The sequence below is a fragment of the Somniosus microcephalus genome, chromosome 2, assembly GCF_052327205.1.
Source record: "Somniosus microcephalus isolate GS21.2 chromosome 2, FLI_Smic_1.0, whole genome shotgun sequence".
NCBI lineage: Eukaryota > Metazoa > Chordata > Chondrichthyes > Squaliformes > Somniosidae > Somniosus > Somniosus microcephalus.
The window spans coordinates 94,668,742-94,686,367 of NC_140988.1; the positions used below are offsets into that span (position 1 = coordinate 94,668,742).

A 17,626-nucleotide genomic window follows, 5' to 3' on the forward strand; every position below is an offset into this window, starting at 1 on the left:
GCTCTGCAATTTTCTGCCTCTTCCTGTGCTCTTTTCTCCTTCAATTTAGCAGCTGTGTCCTCCGACTGCTCTGCTCCTCCGGCCGTTCCACTCACACCTCCTGCTCCTTCTCCCATCTCCTTGTCATTCATAGAGCTTCCTTCTGCCTCACACTCACAGTGGGTGGGGCCTTTGTGACACACCCCACAGCTCTCTGCCTTGCAGCTCCGAGCGATGTGTCCAGGCTCGCCGCAATTATAACAGTACAAGTCTGGACAGTTTCTTACAAGATGGTTGTGTCCAAGACAATAATAACAAACCTTCACTTGGTTATCATGCAGCACTCGGAAGTACTGCACTCCTTCCATTGTCTTGAATTTCATGCTGTACGGTAATGACTTCACCCCCTCTGGGAACCGTACCTTTATGTAACGGGTTCCATCTGCTACCCGTGTTCCTGGATAGTATCTCCTCTTTATTGCTGAGCAAGTTTTAATGTCCCACGACTCCAACTTTTTGATTAGCACATCGTCCTCAGTATAAACTGGCAAGTTTAAGAATGAGACCACCACCTCTTCCGAATATAGCAGAGATACCTCCAAGAACTTATCGCAAACCTTCACACTGAGTAAAAGTCTTTCCATCTCCTCTTGACCACTGACCATCACCTCAAACCCAACATTCGGCTTTGGTTGGCAGGCAAAGCAGCTTCCCTCACCACAGTCCTCATGTTTCGCTTGGATAATATCCCAAGCTCATATCTCCTTATCCTCGCACTGAACCACCACCGTGTTTTCTTTTCCAAACCTCCTGGGGTCCTGGCCCAAATCTGTGGGCCTTTTTCTTTCCCTTCCAACCACAGTTTCTCCCCTAATTAAATTCATCTTGGGAACACTGTCCTCTGAGGGGCCCGGCACGCCGGACCCCTGAGCAGCCATCTGGCTGTTGTTTATGGGCCAAAAAGACCCTAAAACCTGGGGGGGAAAACCACCACCAACTTTTTACAAACTCACTCCAACTCCCTGCAGCAATCAGGCAACCAGTAACACCTGTTCACTCTTAGCCCCTCCCACCTAGAGAGTGCTACTCACTGAGCCACAGCTGACACTCGCATATTGTGTGAACTGGTTGGCTAGAAAGTTCATATACAAAGGTGTTTTCCCAAAAGTGTCACATCCCATATCAGTAAACTTCTGCAACATCCACCTTGTGCTTATTTAGATGGGAGAAAGATTTGGTTCCACCACGATACAGTAACAGATAACTTGGAATACTTTTCATGGACACACACGCTGGACGGACCTCTCTAATCTGTACATTGCGACATATAATGCAACCTCGTGATTTCTTCTGCGTCTAAAACTCGTTGCATCACAGATACTTTTCAAAAGACGTCCACCTCTTAGCTGAAAATGAAAATACTCCTTCCCACGAACAACACTCTTTAAAACGCACGTGTGCTGGGAAGAGGCCGGTTGCGAGTAAATGATATAAATCCAATATTCGAGCTATAACTGAAAGGTGTACTGATACATCATTTACAGATTCGTCTTGGTGCACATGTCTTCGTATTACATAATGCATGATATTCGATCCAACTCTACTCATAGTACACAATGTATGAGGCCAACATGCTTCAGAAATAGCAGGCTTGCAAAATGTTACCTTAAAGCACGACCTATGGGGAAGAGGTTACGGCCTTGAGATCAATAAAAGGCCTATATTTTTACTGGGCGCTATAAATTCACGTTTTGGCCATAAATTTACTTTCAACTGTTAGTTTTAAGAATATTTTGTATTTTACGAACAATTTGTAGACTAATGTTAATGGTCAAATTAACTCTGAAAACAAGTAGATCAAAGGTGATCCTGAACCAATCACACCAGGGAAGGCAAAGCTTTGGACATTTAAACAAAAGTTTATTTTGACATATTTAAGAACCTAAAATATATCAATAAACAGGGTTTTAAAAGAATCGGAATTTGGATATAAATTAGTTTGTAAATTCTGTTTGTGGTTTTTATTTGTTGCTATAACTTTCTGATCAATAATCCTGTTTCACCACATTTCGACAGTAATGTATTATTTCTACATTTCAGTGGCTGCCCTCAGACAGAACAGTACTGAGAATGATGTAACCCAGACCTCGTTCTCAGAACTACTTCACAGACTGGAAACTTGACTTCACCATCATGTGGCGAGACTAAACTATGGAACAGGCAATAATTCCACACGTTAGTAACGCGAGGGCGAAGCTAACCACCCAGAAAGTACATACAGAGCTCTAACTAGGAGAGCCAAACTAATGAAGGGGACAATTACACTGCTCCTCTGTATTGACGCAAAGTGATTTGGGGTCCGCGTGGACCTAAAAACGCTCTAAAACCAGAAGGTGCGATACTCTCAGTCTAGATGGCCGTCTGACACCCGCTTGAGTTGGTACCCCAGTATGAAACCATTTTAGAAGTTCCTCTAGGGCCAGCTGGTCTTTCAGAGCAGTTAATAAACTTATTTTTCAAAGTGTTTAATATTAGGAGGAAGTGAATATTGGTCCCTAATATTAAAAATTAACCCTAAAAGTGGAACTCTGCACATGCATCTGAAGCAGAATGTTTTAACCGCTGGCCTCAGTGTGAGCCACAGCCTATTGATGGTTAGCAGTATGACTCAGGTCTGCTGATTGCCCATCACACTCCACAGATACCAATCTGAATCCGGCATCTGTGCAGTGACCTGTGCAACCGGCAGATCCAAGTTACGCTACTGACTAGCATTAATCTGAGGGAAATAAGAGTGCTGCACATACATGCTTGAGCTCATGTGCAGATCTGCACTCCCGGTCCGCTATTTTTTAATGTTGTGAGAGTGGACTAGAGGAATGTTCCTTTAAATAAGAGTTAAGCGTAAGTTCATAAAGTGCCCAGGAGGTCAAACAGATCAGCTAGGCAAGTTTAAACTCGGCTTTACACCAGGCTGGACTCAGACTACACCCGGAACCAAGCCCAAGCCATGCTGTATCCACCATTCAAGGCGGTCTCACAGGTCTTGGCTCGGTGCGCTGACAAGTCAGACTTGACTCGCAAGTCAAAGCGGCAAAATAACAGTGTAGGTTCTCGAATCTTTAAACTTCGCCTGAGTCACATGAAGTCTATCGCATCGGAACCCAACCATTCGGAGTACCTCTTGTTTTCACCATGTATGTTTTAAATACCGTTACACCTCCCCAAATAAAGAAAGAATTACTTCCCGTTTGCATGGTTTGGTGTGGCACGTGACTTGGGGGGGGGGGGGGGTTGGGGGCGGCGGTGAACATCTGTAAGTTGTTACTTCCAAAAACTTGTGACCGTAGCATGATAATATAGGCACCGGGAACGAGAAACCGGTGGGATTTTAATCAGTTGGATGTATTCCTGATGAACAGCAGCGTATTTTTTTTATCATCAACGTTGTTGTCAGCCCAAAGAAAAGTCAATTAAAAGGGCAGTGAAGAAGTTTTATAACTGATAATTGTAAATGAGCTGAGAGCGGGGTTTGGAATCTGTTTCCAAGCAGCGGGTTTATTTGCTCTTCCATAAAATGTGGAGTCTTATCACGGAATCAAAACTTAAAGCCAGGAACAATCAATGGAGACATTTTTTTCAAATGTATTGCAGCAAACGCTTCTCGGCACATGAATAAACGCTGCAAATCGAAACTTAATTACTGGAAAGGAATCAAGAAATCATTTCCCATAATTTGTCAGTAATTCGTGACTCCACTTGAACAGACCATATTTCAGATCACGAAACCAAAGAAGCTCCTACACATTGTAGTTAGTAGTTGCATTTTATTCAACCGATAGACACAGTGATTGTGTAAGGGAACAAAACAATATCAGGTCCTAATCACATAAAGTATTTTCAACAATTTTTTATTTCAGGCAATGCAGTAACCCGTTTCTGAGTTGCCAGCTAGATTGAAACGAGCGATATTCATAAGCACACTTAGAGAGTTCCACTTTGTTTTTGCATTTAGTAGTAAACTTTATGTATATGCAACATTTGGCATTGGGTGTTGAAACTCTCCTGGCCCACGATATTCAGCTTTTACCTTTATGTATTTTATGCCCTTTCTTTGATATTATAATATAATGTGTATGTATTATAAAGCAAATGTTCTTGGAGTGTTACCTTAGTAGAACTTTAATCATGTGGACTGCAAAACTCTCGGCGATGTTATTTATACAATCTGATAATGGAAAAGGTATATCTTCCTTTAACATATATGTCATCGTGGATAAAACATTTATGCAGCGATTTAGACTCTCTGAAATATAAATGATTTCGTTAAACTTTTATCATAAATCAGAACATGCGTCTATGCAAGGAGACAGTGATTTCCCTCCTGGTGTCTGTGGACCTGGATTCTGAAGGCTGTTCAAATGTTAAGCAGTCCATTTGTGTGCTAAAGCTGGGTGAAGACTGATGGTATTTTGCATGATAGTGAATGCACTGCACTTTTACTAGCAGTTTGCCATTGCTTTGGGACATCTAAAAACGTCTCGGTGCATCCAGATATGGGGACGGTGACAGAAGCTATTATCAAACAAAGAGATTGACTTGCCCATCTTGACCTACACTCCGGACCCCTCCCTGCCTTATCTCCCTCCCCTCGCTGTCTCTTTCAGTCTGTCTCCTCTGTAAATATTTAGCTTTGCTTATTCAATTTCCCCATATATTGTTCTCTTCCTTTAATGATAATTGTAGATGAATGTTTATTTTCTCATCCTGTAGTCACACTGCTTGTATCTTTGCTCACCACCATTCTTGTTCTTTAATGCTCATTCACCTGTGGATGTTTTCTATTTCATTCTCACATGTATTCTCGCCTTTCAACTTTATACGTCTTTCTTTACCTGGTATTTTGTCTCGTGTACTTTCTCGTTCCCCCTTTTGCACTTATTTCATCTGCTACAAGACCGTCTTCTTCCCAATTCTCAGTTTGATCTGTTTTCTTATCATTCTCCTTATTTTTCTGTTCGCTGTTACTCCTTTTTTTTTGTGTGTCTGCCTTCAGTACTCTTCATATTTTTACCCATGTGCCGCTGCTGCTGCCTCAGTCACCTAGTCCACAAGTTCATCCATAATGTTTTTGTTTTCTTCATTCCTCTCTTTTCCAGTAGTCCTCTCTTCAGTATCTAAACTGCTGTTGTGGGGGTGGCGCTCCCTCGTGTTTATATCAACCTACAATGAAGCCAGTGAAATTGCTAAATGTATACAGAATTAATTTGTATTGACCCTGTTGAATCAAACCAGTTCCTTGAAGCAGCGGTTAAAGGCATCTGGATAAATTATTACACATTGTATATACTATTGAATCAGAACTTTCTTCACAAGATCCTGTTAAAAATATTGAACTAATGTTCATAGTCACATTATATCTTCATTTATGTCGACACCCATTTCCATTTGAAGAAAGGTTTACATTTCTTTAATCAGTGTAAATACAGGTACAAGAACTTGGTTACTCCGAGATATACCAGTTGCATCTGCCAGTGCTGTGTATGCAGCGGTGAGCGAAATCAGCTTTTAGGCTTATTCCTATCTAAAGATTTTGTTTTAATTGTATTTCCATATTATTAATGTTTCTTCAGATTTAAAATGCAGTAAGCCTACCCTAGTCTCCAAACGGTCGAAGTCGCCTGGATACTTCAGCCTGGTGTCTATACTTCTACCAACCGAAATTATTTTGTTGCTACTTTCTACCATTCTTATCAAGCAAGCGTAACTTTAAAGTGCATTACCCTATCGGAGCGCATTTTCACAAACATAAACTTCCTGAAATACTGCTCCTATATTGACTGGGCTCATCTACATCAGGAATTTTCAAAGTTTGACGCCATACAACAGTTTTCCACAGTTCCACGCTTTATGTTAATCTAAATGTTGAAACAAATATGTAACTTGATCTTATACCATACACGAAGAAGTGTTTGCACGGGTGGGTGGGAGGTTGTTTACTATAAATCACTTGGATTCTGAACACTAACATAAAAGGGGAGCTGAAACGACGATTTTGAAAGAACCTTGTCGTTATCAACATTTTTGTCTTTATCATCTATTAAAAATGAAAAGCAAGGTAGATAACTAAAATGAAATGACAACTGGCGGAAACTAATAAAGAACCAACTTTGATAAGAGACTATGTTAAAGTGGTGTGGCTTATATATGAAGAAAATACATAAGAGAATCAATGATCAACTGCCGTACAGAAAGTCGTTCCTTTCCATATGCTGTACTGTTAGTCCATCATAATTTAAATAAAATCCTGAAGAAAAGTTGTCAGCACAGCGTTTCAGAAACATTGCAACCAATTTATAATTGTACAAGTCAAGACACTGTAATATACTGTCATACTGTTCTATAAATATATCAGTATTTAGTTCTGAACTTTGACTCCAACAGCAATCCGAGTTAACCTGTATAATTACTGTATTTAACTTAAAAAAAACACTAATGCAACATCTGTTCATAGGAGCTGATGCATTGCATACTGAAAAGCGCTGTGAACAGTTCCAGAGAAGAATAAATCAGCTCTGTTGAAATTTTATAATAGATTAAGTAAATTGGACAATCCTCGTTAATTAGAACATAATTTCAGGGTTTAATTACATCTCTGATGAGGCATCAAAATTAGTATTACGTTCGTGTTAATAACCTTCTGCTGGAGCTGCGTGTTACATTGTATGGTTCTTTATCAGATATTAAGATGGGGAGGGAATATCTACTACAAATTGCCATAAATATTAGACTTCATGTAGACTAGCCTTCACGAATGACACATGTACAATTTATAGATACAAGATATTAGCTCGCTGCTTCTCGATTTTTTCACTATTATGAAAACTAATAAATTTGTCAACGGGAATTACGCATACAAATCAGATGAGGCACAGCAGATTACATATTGAAGTCCCGTGTCTCGCGAGCCTAAATGAAATTTCAATCTAATAATTCCTCTCTGCCCTGGTCATAATTTGCTTAGAGATGTTGCTCGACTTCTTTTCGGGCGCAATGAAAGCGCTATTTGCGCGATAATTAAATGATAGTCAGGCTTTTAAGTTTGATTTATTTTGTTTCATCGTGCTATGAGAAGAGTGGTGGAGCAAGTGGTGCAATATAATTTCTTGATTTCCACTGAAATTGCAAGGAGGAATGTTATAAAAAGTCAAAACGGTCACCAGGTTAATAAGCAATACGGCAAATAGATGCAATATTTGGTACATAGTTTGCAAGGCTAGTAGTGCTGAACTAAATTTTACTCACATTTTAATAAATGTGCAAAATATTTCCCTTATTTGAAAATCATTGAGAATCTGTTCTGATATCATAAATTGAAAATTCAACAATATTGAAACGTATTATTGAAGTCTCTGGACCATAGGTATATAAAAGCAAAGCAACATTATGTAGTGTGCTTGCTAAAAAAAACTATGAATACTGCGACTGATGTTCCGTGTAATAAAAATCTATGAGGTGATAATCTAGTGACGGTATCTATAGATCCATAATTCTGCAGGGAAAAAAGAATAGGTATGGGGTAATCATAAAGCTTCATTTAGGGGCTGCTAACTATGTGCGCTGCGAATAATTTGAAAGGAGGGAGGGAGAACATCCCGCGTGCGTATTATTCCACAGGCACTCCACATGCTAATGGGTAAAAAAAATTCTCCGAAGTGGAAGCTGTTTTTTTTCTCTTCCCCCCCCCCCCCCCCCCCCACCACTTCTTCTCCCACCAGGTGTAACGCGCGACAGACTGGAGCGCGAGCGCCTGTCCGCCTGTGAGCCACGAGCTGCCGGGCCGGGCCGGCCTGCGACCAATAGGCGCTCAGCATCAGCGCACACACAAACAGACACAGACCCGCGCGCTGACAGGCACACACACACAGACCCGCGCGCACACAGACAACACACAGACACCAAAAAAAAGTCCCTTCATGTCTTTCCACGAGCTACCTGCTCGGGCAAGGTGTGCAGCAGCGGCAGCAGCAGCGCGAGACTCGGCGGCATCCGCGCAGAGTTCCAAGCAGCAGGCGAGCGCCAGCGCGAGCCCCGAGCGCCCAGCCCGGCCACCGGCCCCCGTCCCACACCAGCCCAGCCCAGCCGCCGGCTCTCCGCGGCGGCCAGCCCAGCCGCCGCCGCAAGAAGAAGATGATGATGATGATGTCGATGAACGGGAAGCAGGCGTTCGGCATGCCGCCGCACTCCTCCAGCCTGCCCGAGCCCAAGTACTCAAGCCTGCACTCATCCTCTGCTTCCAACTCGTCCTCCACTCCATCCAGCAACAATAACAGCAACAGCACCTCAGAGGCGATGTGTCGAGCCTGTCTCCCAACCCCACCGGTACGTATATGCATAATCACCGCTTAAAGGCACATTTTGACAGCCTCTTTTTTTTCTTTGCTTGATGTTTTTTTCATGTCTGTACAGCAAATCACCCAACACCTCGGATACTTTCAACTTATGTATTCAGACTGGCTTGCCTTTCATATTAATTTTTATGACCTGGGTGGTGTGTGTGTGTGTGTTTTTTTAAGGTTTTTTTTAACATTCTGGAAATGTTTTAATCCTGGAGCCGACAGAATTCCCTGCTGACAGGAATGTGTGCATTCTATTTGCAATTGCAGAGCAATATATTCGGCGCTCTGGATGAAAGTTTGGTGGCCCGCGCCGAAGCTCTGGCGGCTGTGGATATTGTATCGCAGAGCAGCAAGAGCCACCCGTTCAAGCCGGACGCCACCTACCACAACATGAACAGCATCCCCTGCACCTCCACCTCGTCCTCGGGGCCCATCTCTCACCCTTCGTCCCTCGGCTCGCACCACCACCACCATCACCACCACCACCACCACCATCAGCCTCACCAGAGCCTGGATGGCGAGCTGCTGGAGCACATCTCCCCCGGCCTGGGGCTGGGCGCCATGACGGCGCCGGATGGCAGCGTGGTGTCCACGCCGGCTCCCCCGCCTCACATGGCCGGCATCAACCACATGCACCAGGCCATGAGCATGGCGGCCCACGCCCACGGGCTGGCCGGCTCTCACGGGGGCATGGGCTGCATGAGCGAGGTAGACGCCGACCCCCGCGACCTGGAGGCTTTCGCCGAGCGCTTCAAGCAGAGGAGGATCAAGCTGGGGGTGACCCAGGCCGACGTGGGCTCGGCGCTGGCCAACCTGAAGATCCCGGGGGTGGGCTCGCTCAGCCAGAGCACCATCTGCAGGTTCGAGTCGCTGACCCTGTCCCACAACAACATGATTGCCCTCAAGCCCATCCTGCAAGCCTGGCTGGAGGAAGCCGAGAAGTCGCACAGGGAGAAGTTGAACAAGCCCGAGCTCTTCAACGGCGCCGAGAAGAAGAGGAAACGCACGTCCATCGCTGCCCCCGAGAAGAGGTCCCTGGAAGCCTACTTCGCCATCCAGCCCCGGCCATCCTCCGAGAAAATCGCGGCTATCGCCGAGAAACTGGACCTCAAAAAGAACGTGGTCAGAGTCTGGTTTTGCAACCAGAGGCAGAAACAGAAACGAATGAAATACTCTGCAGGCCACTAGTCTGACTTCTTGGGGCAAGAGAGAGCGAGAGACGCAGACTCCAACTTTTCTTTTCCTGACGTGTAGTTAGAATGGACTTCTTGAATCTTCAAGGACCTTGCTATGGGCCGTGAACAAGTAAGACAATTTCTTTTCTTTCTTAATGCCACCCACTGCCACCGAAACAGGACACATATCCCCCGATGGTGAATAGATGTGAGCTGAGGATTGCCGTTTACAGATGAACTAATGAAAGAATTTGTTTTTTTAATCGTAACTCACAACGTTTACAAAAAGAAGAGTGAGGGCCCGCTGAGCTGAAATGAGTGGTTGGTGAATTGCTGTAAGGTTGATTTGAGGATCATGTTATGGATTGTGTTCGTTCTTTATTTCCTCCAAATATCACCTCCTCCACACCTATGTCCCCCTGCGCATTGTAGTAAAATAGCACAGACATATCCCAGAGGTTAAGCTCCAGTAAAGTGTAGCACTTTTAGCCTATGATTTGATGGAAGATCCGTGCAATCTCTTGCTATTGATTGCTTAAGGAATGCACCACTGCTTTTCCCACCGAGCTCTTCAATCATCACAAGAAGCCCACAGTTTTGTCTCCATTTTGTTGGGGAATCCTAACTCTGTGCTCAGCATTCACCATCTTCCTGCTACGGCTGCTATTTCATTAGCAATGCGGGTGATCGCCCCGATTTTTCTTTTAAATTTCACATTGAAACCCCGTTTTTCCCCTAAAAAAATCTATACCATGCACGGAAATAGCTGCTGTGAGCAGCTTGGAGGTCTCTCCCTGTGTCTGAAGGCTATTATTAGATTACTGCCAAACAACCTGAGTCTGAATTATTCATTCAAACCGTCTACAAAGTTAATTTCGTGTTCACTCGAATTAATTCCGCCTGTTTAATTCAAATTGTGATAACAGCAGGGCAAATAAAGGGATTATTGAATTATTTAATGTTTAATACAGTACGTTGGTTGATAGAGTGTAAGAAGAAAAGTGGCCTGGAAATAAGAATTGTCCGCGTTTAAAACAAAACCTGTATAAACAGGGAACAAACTTCAAGCAGAAATACCATTTATGATTTCTGGTTGCAACCGTGCACACATTTCTCCCAAAAGGCAAATAAAAAGGATTCTTCCTGTATATATTTGTATAAAATTTAAAGTATAATTTACTTCAATAAGTTTTTTTTCTGGGGATTCCCTCTTACATTCTGTCACAACGCACAAAAAGGTTAAAATCGCAGCTGTAAAGATTTGATCAAAGATCGATCATTAAAAATGTAACTGTCTTGGGGTCTGTTTGTTTTGATTTTGGATGGAGTTTATTTTGACTTCATGCTTTTTGTTTTGTTTAGTGGAGGGAAGAGGCTGTAGAGGTGCGTTTGTAAAAGTTAAAATAAAACTGCACATTTTAATGAAAATGGACGATTGATGCACTGCTGTAATACCTTGTCGTTTGGTACTGGCCTATCTTTTTAAAAATAATAAAATAAAGGTACATGGGTCTGTACCTGTATATTGTAAATATCATTCAATGGACTTGATGCACATATAGATATATTCTTACAGATTTTGACGTGTTGCTGTTATAACAGAAACATTTTTACGTGACAAGCGCACAATTTCTGTATGGTATATGGTGTCTTAAACATTTTGTTTCTTTGTTTGCTCTAGAGAAGAGGTTTTTCCATTTTATTTATTGTTGTAATTTAATGTTAAGTTATTGGCATTCTGGTTATTAAAATGACTTATTTCATTAAGTAAATCCTTTGAACATTCTTTCGAAGTTGAGTCCTTTTAGTAAAATATGACTTCTATGTTGTATGTTTTCATTGCAGACGTGCTCTTGGGTATTTGTTTAACTATCTCTTTGGATGTAGGTAGTTTTTATCAGTATGATAAACAGACTGTTTTTTTTAATTTCTTGGCATGTAATAAACATCGTGTTTTTGAATTAAAACCCATAGGCTCCTAACTGTATTTTTAAAAACATGCAGCTTTCATAAATTAAAAAAATCATTGTACTTTTTACTTTACATGATCATGTAAGATTATGCAGTCTTTAAAATAAAAGGTGATCTATTGACTTCATTGTTGATTTTTATTGCTGAATAAGTGGCACAGTAGAAAAGGTTAAAGCCTTTACAGCAAATCCTGAATGTGATTTCAGTCGCTGTTCTCCGTTCCCCTGAACATTATCTTTTATGATGTGTAAAGTAACGGTTAAAGGCACGAACTAAAAGTTTTGCTTTGGCTAACAGGCGGGTATTTTATTGCAAAATAACGAATAAAACGTGCTCAACTAACAAACGTGCATTATGTGATTAAAGTTATTTTAGCCCACAGACTAGCGCTGCTTTGCTTAGTAGTTATAGAGACATGATTCTGTTGCTAATGCTTTGGCAGTTAATGCTTGGATTGCCAGTGAGGGGTAAAAGGTACCTCGGAGAGATTGCAAATATTCTATTAGACTCCAATCAGGGAGTCTGTGGAGAGTAGGATCTGTCCCAGGAGCTCCAGGCTGCCAGATGTCAAAGCTCGGCGCTCTCAGCCTGCCAGCAAGCGAGCCTCTTTCACAACGTACATATAACCTATTTTGCAGCGGATCTATTGTACAAGAGAGGAAGCTGTCTTATAATAAAACAAGCAACACCAACAAACCTAAGCGCGTGGGTGTGTATACGATTTGAATCTTTTAAAAATGGCAAGTTGTTACAGCAGAATGCTGGAGACTGGGGAATCAATGCCACCTAGAGTCAGCTATGAAAGGCTTTAGCGTGTGTGGGTTTTAACTCAAAAGGCAACGTAATAATTCTAATAAAGCAAACGATGTGTCAGATTCCAGGTGGACGCTCCGTTGTCTTCCAGTTTTGAGTATTATACTCCATTTAGAATTATCCAAGGGGTAACTGAAATCTTGCTGAAATTAGACATTTACTATTGTTGGTAATCATTGGGATATCCACAATGGTCATTTATAGGAATATACAGCATTTACTAATAATACCGGTATTCATGTCGGAAGGTTTCAAATGAAACCAAATAATAATAGGATTAGTGCCTTCAGTTTAGAATTACTTTATTTACCCTTTATTCCCCTGTAGACTAATTAAACATTGAACCACATCAGAGTATATAATTCCCTGTAGCTGCAGTTTTATGCATCACCGGACTCTATTAGCACCTGTAAATGTATCATTATTTACAAGGAATTAATAGAAAACATTGAATCCGCTAATTAATAAAGTCTAAATAAATTATTTTAAGTTATAGTTGCATTAGAAAATCTTGCTTTGAAGGCAACGGAAAAGTTGTGAAGTGAGCGACAGCGGCATTGGCCTGAAGGATTACAGACAGTGAGCGAGTTCAAGGAGGCGGGTCCCCAAAGTCAATATTATTTCAAATGGAATTTGCCTCAGAAACCTCTCAAAATGGATCTTCCTTATTCCAACAGTTGATTTTGCAGCAGATTCCTTTTTATTAAGAAAACCTATTTTATAAGAAACGCGCGGTTGTTACTCTTAAAACCAACAGCAGTACATCACTTTGTGTGCTCACAATATTTACTGGCTCTGGCTGCTTAACCGACCACTTACACTACAATGCTCAAATATGCTAATATTTGCACTGGTCCACGTCCCGTACGAATCTAATCTGAACTTCCAGTCATTAACAGATAAGGTGACATATAAACGCAAACAGGTATAAATCATTTCACAAACACTAGAAAGCTATTGTTGTTCAAAGGAATGTCATTTCTGTTGCGTTAACACTTACCATTCCTACTGGTTTTGGACTTGTGTATTCGGCTCACGTTTCCCTTGTTATGCTTTCTACACATTGCTGCATTTGTTGATTGATGCGAGACTAGTCATAAATATAAACAAATACTGATCACGTTTTATAAGGTCAATGTTTTGTCTTGTTTGGGGAACGTATGGCAGCGATAGTAAACAACCGGTCATCTTTGACAGATCTGTATCAATTTGAGTTTTACGAAATTAACCATCTTTTTCTGTTTATTCCACACTCTTTAATATGTTTCGGACATGTATTTAATATGTATTTAAGCATAGATGGCGAAAGAACACCTTTATTTATCCATTGCCGTATAATGCTTACCGTACATTTCACCAGTCGGATATGATTTTGTTATCCTCCCTCACGTCTCATAAATGTTGATAAGGAAGAGACATAATACAAATATGCACATTAGCCAATCTTTAAAGGGCTTTTCGGTGTTTGCACCTAGAGCTGGAAGAGTGGTGAAAAATATATTGAATGTAAAACTACATCATCTGCTGCTTTCACTAAGAGGCCTAGAAGTAAATGCAATGATTCAAGGCCACAATCCATGCAGACCTAACAGGTGACAGCTGTTAGTACGAACCAGGCCTCGCACCTGGACAATTGCACCCAGGGAAAAAAACGTTTCCTAAAAGCTATAAAGTTGCCTATTTAAGGAATATGAACCGTAACTGAATATTTGCAGTTATCCTTCACTATTAATTACAGGAGAGTTAAATTTCACCAGTTACCATGGGGGATAGTAAACCTTGCACATTGCACATATCAGGGAAACACTTACACAACAGTGACCAAGTAACACTAAAACAATTTCTGAGTACAACTCTTTTATTAAAGGTGCCTTGATATTCTGAATTGTTAATAGTAAATACAAATATACCCTTTGAATATTTTGCAATGGTGTAAAACTTACTTATCCATTTTGAACCTTAGGGCATTAGGAAGAAATCTTTCAAAACACCTACTATAGGTGCAGCAGAAAATGCTGGAAAAACTCAGCAGGCCAGGCAACATCCGTGGAGAGAAATTAGAGTCGACGTTTCGGGTGGAAACCCTTTTCAAAACTGGAAAGGAAATGAAATAGACGCTGAGTTTCTCCAGCATTTTCTGTTGTTATTTCGGATTTCCAGCATCTGCAGTATTTTGCTAACCTACTATAGGTGATCCACTTTAAGTATTATTTGACTTCCTAATACTGTATATAACAATCATATTTTGTACGCGACCTGATGAGGTTATATAGGTTAAATCCTAAGTCTAGATGGACGGGCTACTTCTGAAGTTCTGATAATTAAGATTTGAAGTTAAACATTGTAACTCTTTTATGTCAACAACTATTTTGAGACGTGACGTCGTCTTATTTATTTTCTCTGATTACTACTTTCTTATTTTACAGTTGACTGTAGTTATAATATCGTGCCCCCTATTTTTGTTTGGCGAGGGGAGGAGTGAAAAGAACATGTACTTTAATGACAAGGTAGTTGACACTGATGCTTGTACAATGCTTAAAACGGGAAATAATGCTTAATAATGACTGATCTAAATGCGCCTGAAACGATGAGTCTGGATGTAGCAATGACGATCACAAAGTGCTAGTAAAATATTACAAATTAATCAGATAATTATAAGCATCACCAAGAGAGAGAGGAGTTTATGTCAAATTAACCGCTGTAACAGGCAGCTGGAGAAGAATCTAAACTTTACCTCGCCCTCTAAATGAGTCATTCACTAAAAGGCTATTACGGGAATTAATAAATTACACAGCGAATAGCGAAATCCAGATAATTACAACGAATAAGTAAGTAATCATTAGTTATCTCAGCTAATTACTCTGGGTCACAGAGAGTTGGAATGTGAAATCCTCACCGGGAATTAAAATTAACTTTGCATAGTGCTCGTCTCTGCTTGACATCCCCAATCTAGTCACATGTCAGCTCCCGAGTGAGGACATTCTCCGTTAATTTAAGAGGGGAGGAAGGAATCTGAATGAGAGAACAGCGAATTGGGATTGAATACGGTTTCTTTTATGTTTCAATTTTTAACATTTAGTCGTGTCTTTAATGCAAAACATTTCTGTGCTTATTTATTACTTAAATAAAATACCCAGTTTTCAGTACAATTATTTGTAGACTGTTCATTTCAAATGTAAACTCGTTTAAATCAAACATCAATATGCTTAAGACGTTATTTAAGTAATGTTATTGTCCTACAGTCGGAATATCTTATAATTCCAATCCCTTTCATATCATACAATGTTCTTGATGAATAATTTCACACAAGCAAATATAACACAGAATCCATACATCTATTTCTGTGATCTCTTCTATCCGTAATTAGGGAAGGTACTTTTTTTAAGAACGAAGGATTTTTAAAAAATAAATAAATTTCAAGATATTCTTTGGTGCTGATAAAATTTTAATGAAGTCTGGGACCGGCGGAGCACTGCCTTGGGACTGGCAGAGAATATTTTAACTGTACATTTACAACAACTGTCTGCCTTCAAAGACGTGACTGCGTTTAATCTCGAATTAATAGAACTATAGAATAAAAGTTGAATTTTACAGACCCCCCCAAAATATATTTTGCAAATGAAATCCAGACCCTATTTTCGGAGTGTTTGTCCCTTTGCAGCTCTAAACCACTACACATTAAGTCTCCAATTACCTTTTCGTTAATAATAAATGGCTTTGGTATAGAGGTGGCATTATATTGTGCTTTTGGAAGTTTTTTTAAAATACGGTTAATGCAATATTAATCGGTTGTAGTGGTATAAGAATGCGTGGTGTTTTTTCAACCAGAAATCAACGGAGACGGGACGTGAGTGAAGGCAAAAAACGCCGCTTGTGTAATTGTATTTCTAAACAATGCTTTAGGTGAGTAAATGAAAATATTCTTAAAATCTGAGTTTTTATGTGATCAGCGCAGCCGTATTTAATGTTAATATATGTTACGCCTTCCATATTTGCTCATTAAGATAGAGGGTTTAACGTTCCGGGAATAAATATGGATTGTCCTTCAAGAGGACCTAATTTATAAAGAGTGAATACGAATGAATGGGAAGACGACCAACATTGCAACCAACCAACGGATATTTAAACTGACAGGCTGCACGCATTGAATGACTATTTCATGCAAAACGTATAAGATAACACGGTGGAACATCATCTTAGCCATGCAATCTAAACACAACATAGTCTAACAGGAACACATATTAAGGTTAAATTATGATAGCGGACCTTTAAGATGCTAAATATAAAATGATATATTTCTAAATCGTGATTTGTAGGAATATTACACCCATACTAACTTAAAAGAGCCACATTCCTGTGTTTCTCTGCAGTAATTATTTTGTTTAAACTGATAATTAATTGAGTAGGTGATTGTAAATAAATGATACCGATATTTGTAGTACAGTTGTAAGGAAATAATTAGATTTGTAAATCCGTTCTTTGTGCAACGCTACACCGTTTAACGTTTCAAAAGAAAGCAACAGTACGTTTTTGTTGTTGTGGTTGATATGGAAAGAATATACAGCCCGCGTTAATGTTAAACGTTCACAATACTTTGAAGGATGGTCAGTTTCACTACTGTAAACCTATATTTTAGCTATCCAGAAATTTCACAAAGGATATATTTTTTTCAAACTGTAGCCCAGTATAGCCATCTTAATGAAATAACCAAAGAATTTCAGGCTCTTGTTCTCTTTAGCTTGTCGGCAGTTTTAGTTCTTGGTTTATCCAGAGATTATCTATCTATCTATCTATCTATCTATCTATCTATCTATCTATCTATCTATCTATCTATCTATCTATCTATCTATCTATCTATCTATCTATCTATCTATCTATCTGTCTGTATATCTATCTATCTATCTATCTATCTATCTATCTATCTATCTATCTATCTATCTATCTATCTATCTATCTATCTATCTATCTCGCTGTCTGTCTATCCATTCATTTTTGCCACTTCCTCTTCTGTCTGAGATGGACGTGCATCTGCAGTGCACCTTTATGTCTTTCCTACCTTTTCCCCTGTGTATTTTCGATACTGTTCATGTGCCCTTTATCTAATACCCTCCATGTTGTCTTCTGGTGCTCTGCTTAAGAGAGAATAACATATTTCCTCTTTTACAACACTGTTCACACCAGCTACTTTAACTTTACCCCTGTTTCTGGAAATTATATGAAGATAAACACATAAAGCGCATGTAATGGCTCTCACCACAGAAGCGATTCCATTTTTAACTTTAAAGTAAT

General features: G+C 40.2%; 1 protein-coding gene across 1 annotated transcript; it reads left to right on the plus strand.

The window, feature by feature from the left end:
- The first annotated feature begins 7,966 nt into the window (after nt 1-7,966).
- On the plus strand, nt 7,967-11,640 carry pou4f2 (POU class 4 homeobox 2). Its single transcript, XM_086003834.1, has 2 exons — nt 7,967-8,361; nt 8,646-11,640. The coding sequence occupies exons 1-2, from the start codon at nt 8,170-8,172 to the stop codon at nt 9,564-9,566; spliced, it is 1,113 nt and encodes a 370-aa protein (XP_085859960.1). The 5' UTR covers nt 7,967-8,169; the 3' UTR covers nt 9,567-11,640.
- The last annotated feature ends 5,986 nt before the right edge of the window (nt 11,641-17,626 follow it).

What these genes read in the sequence shown, in the direction of transcription:
- pou4f2 (XM_086003834.1), top strand. Translation starts at nt 8,170, where the DNA reads ATGATGATGATGATGTCGATGAACGGGAAGCAGGCGTTCGGCATGCCG. An exon ending in CCTGTCTCCCAACCCCACCG is followed by an intron (nt 8,362 to 8,645) that starts GTACGTATATGC and finishes TTGCAATTGCAG; the next exon opens with AGCAATATATTCGGCGCTCT.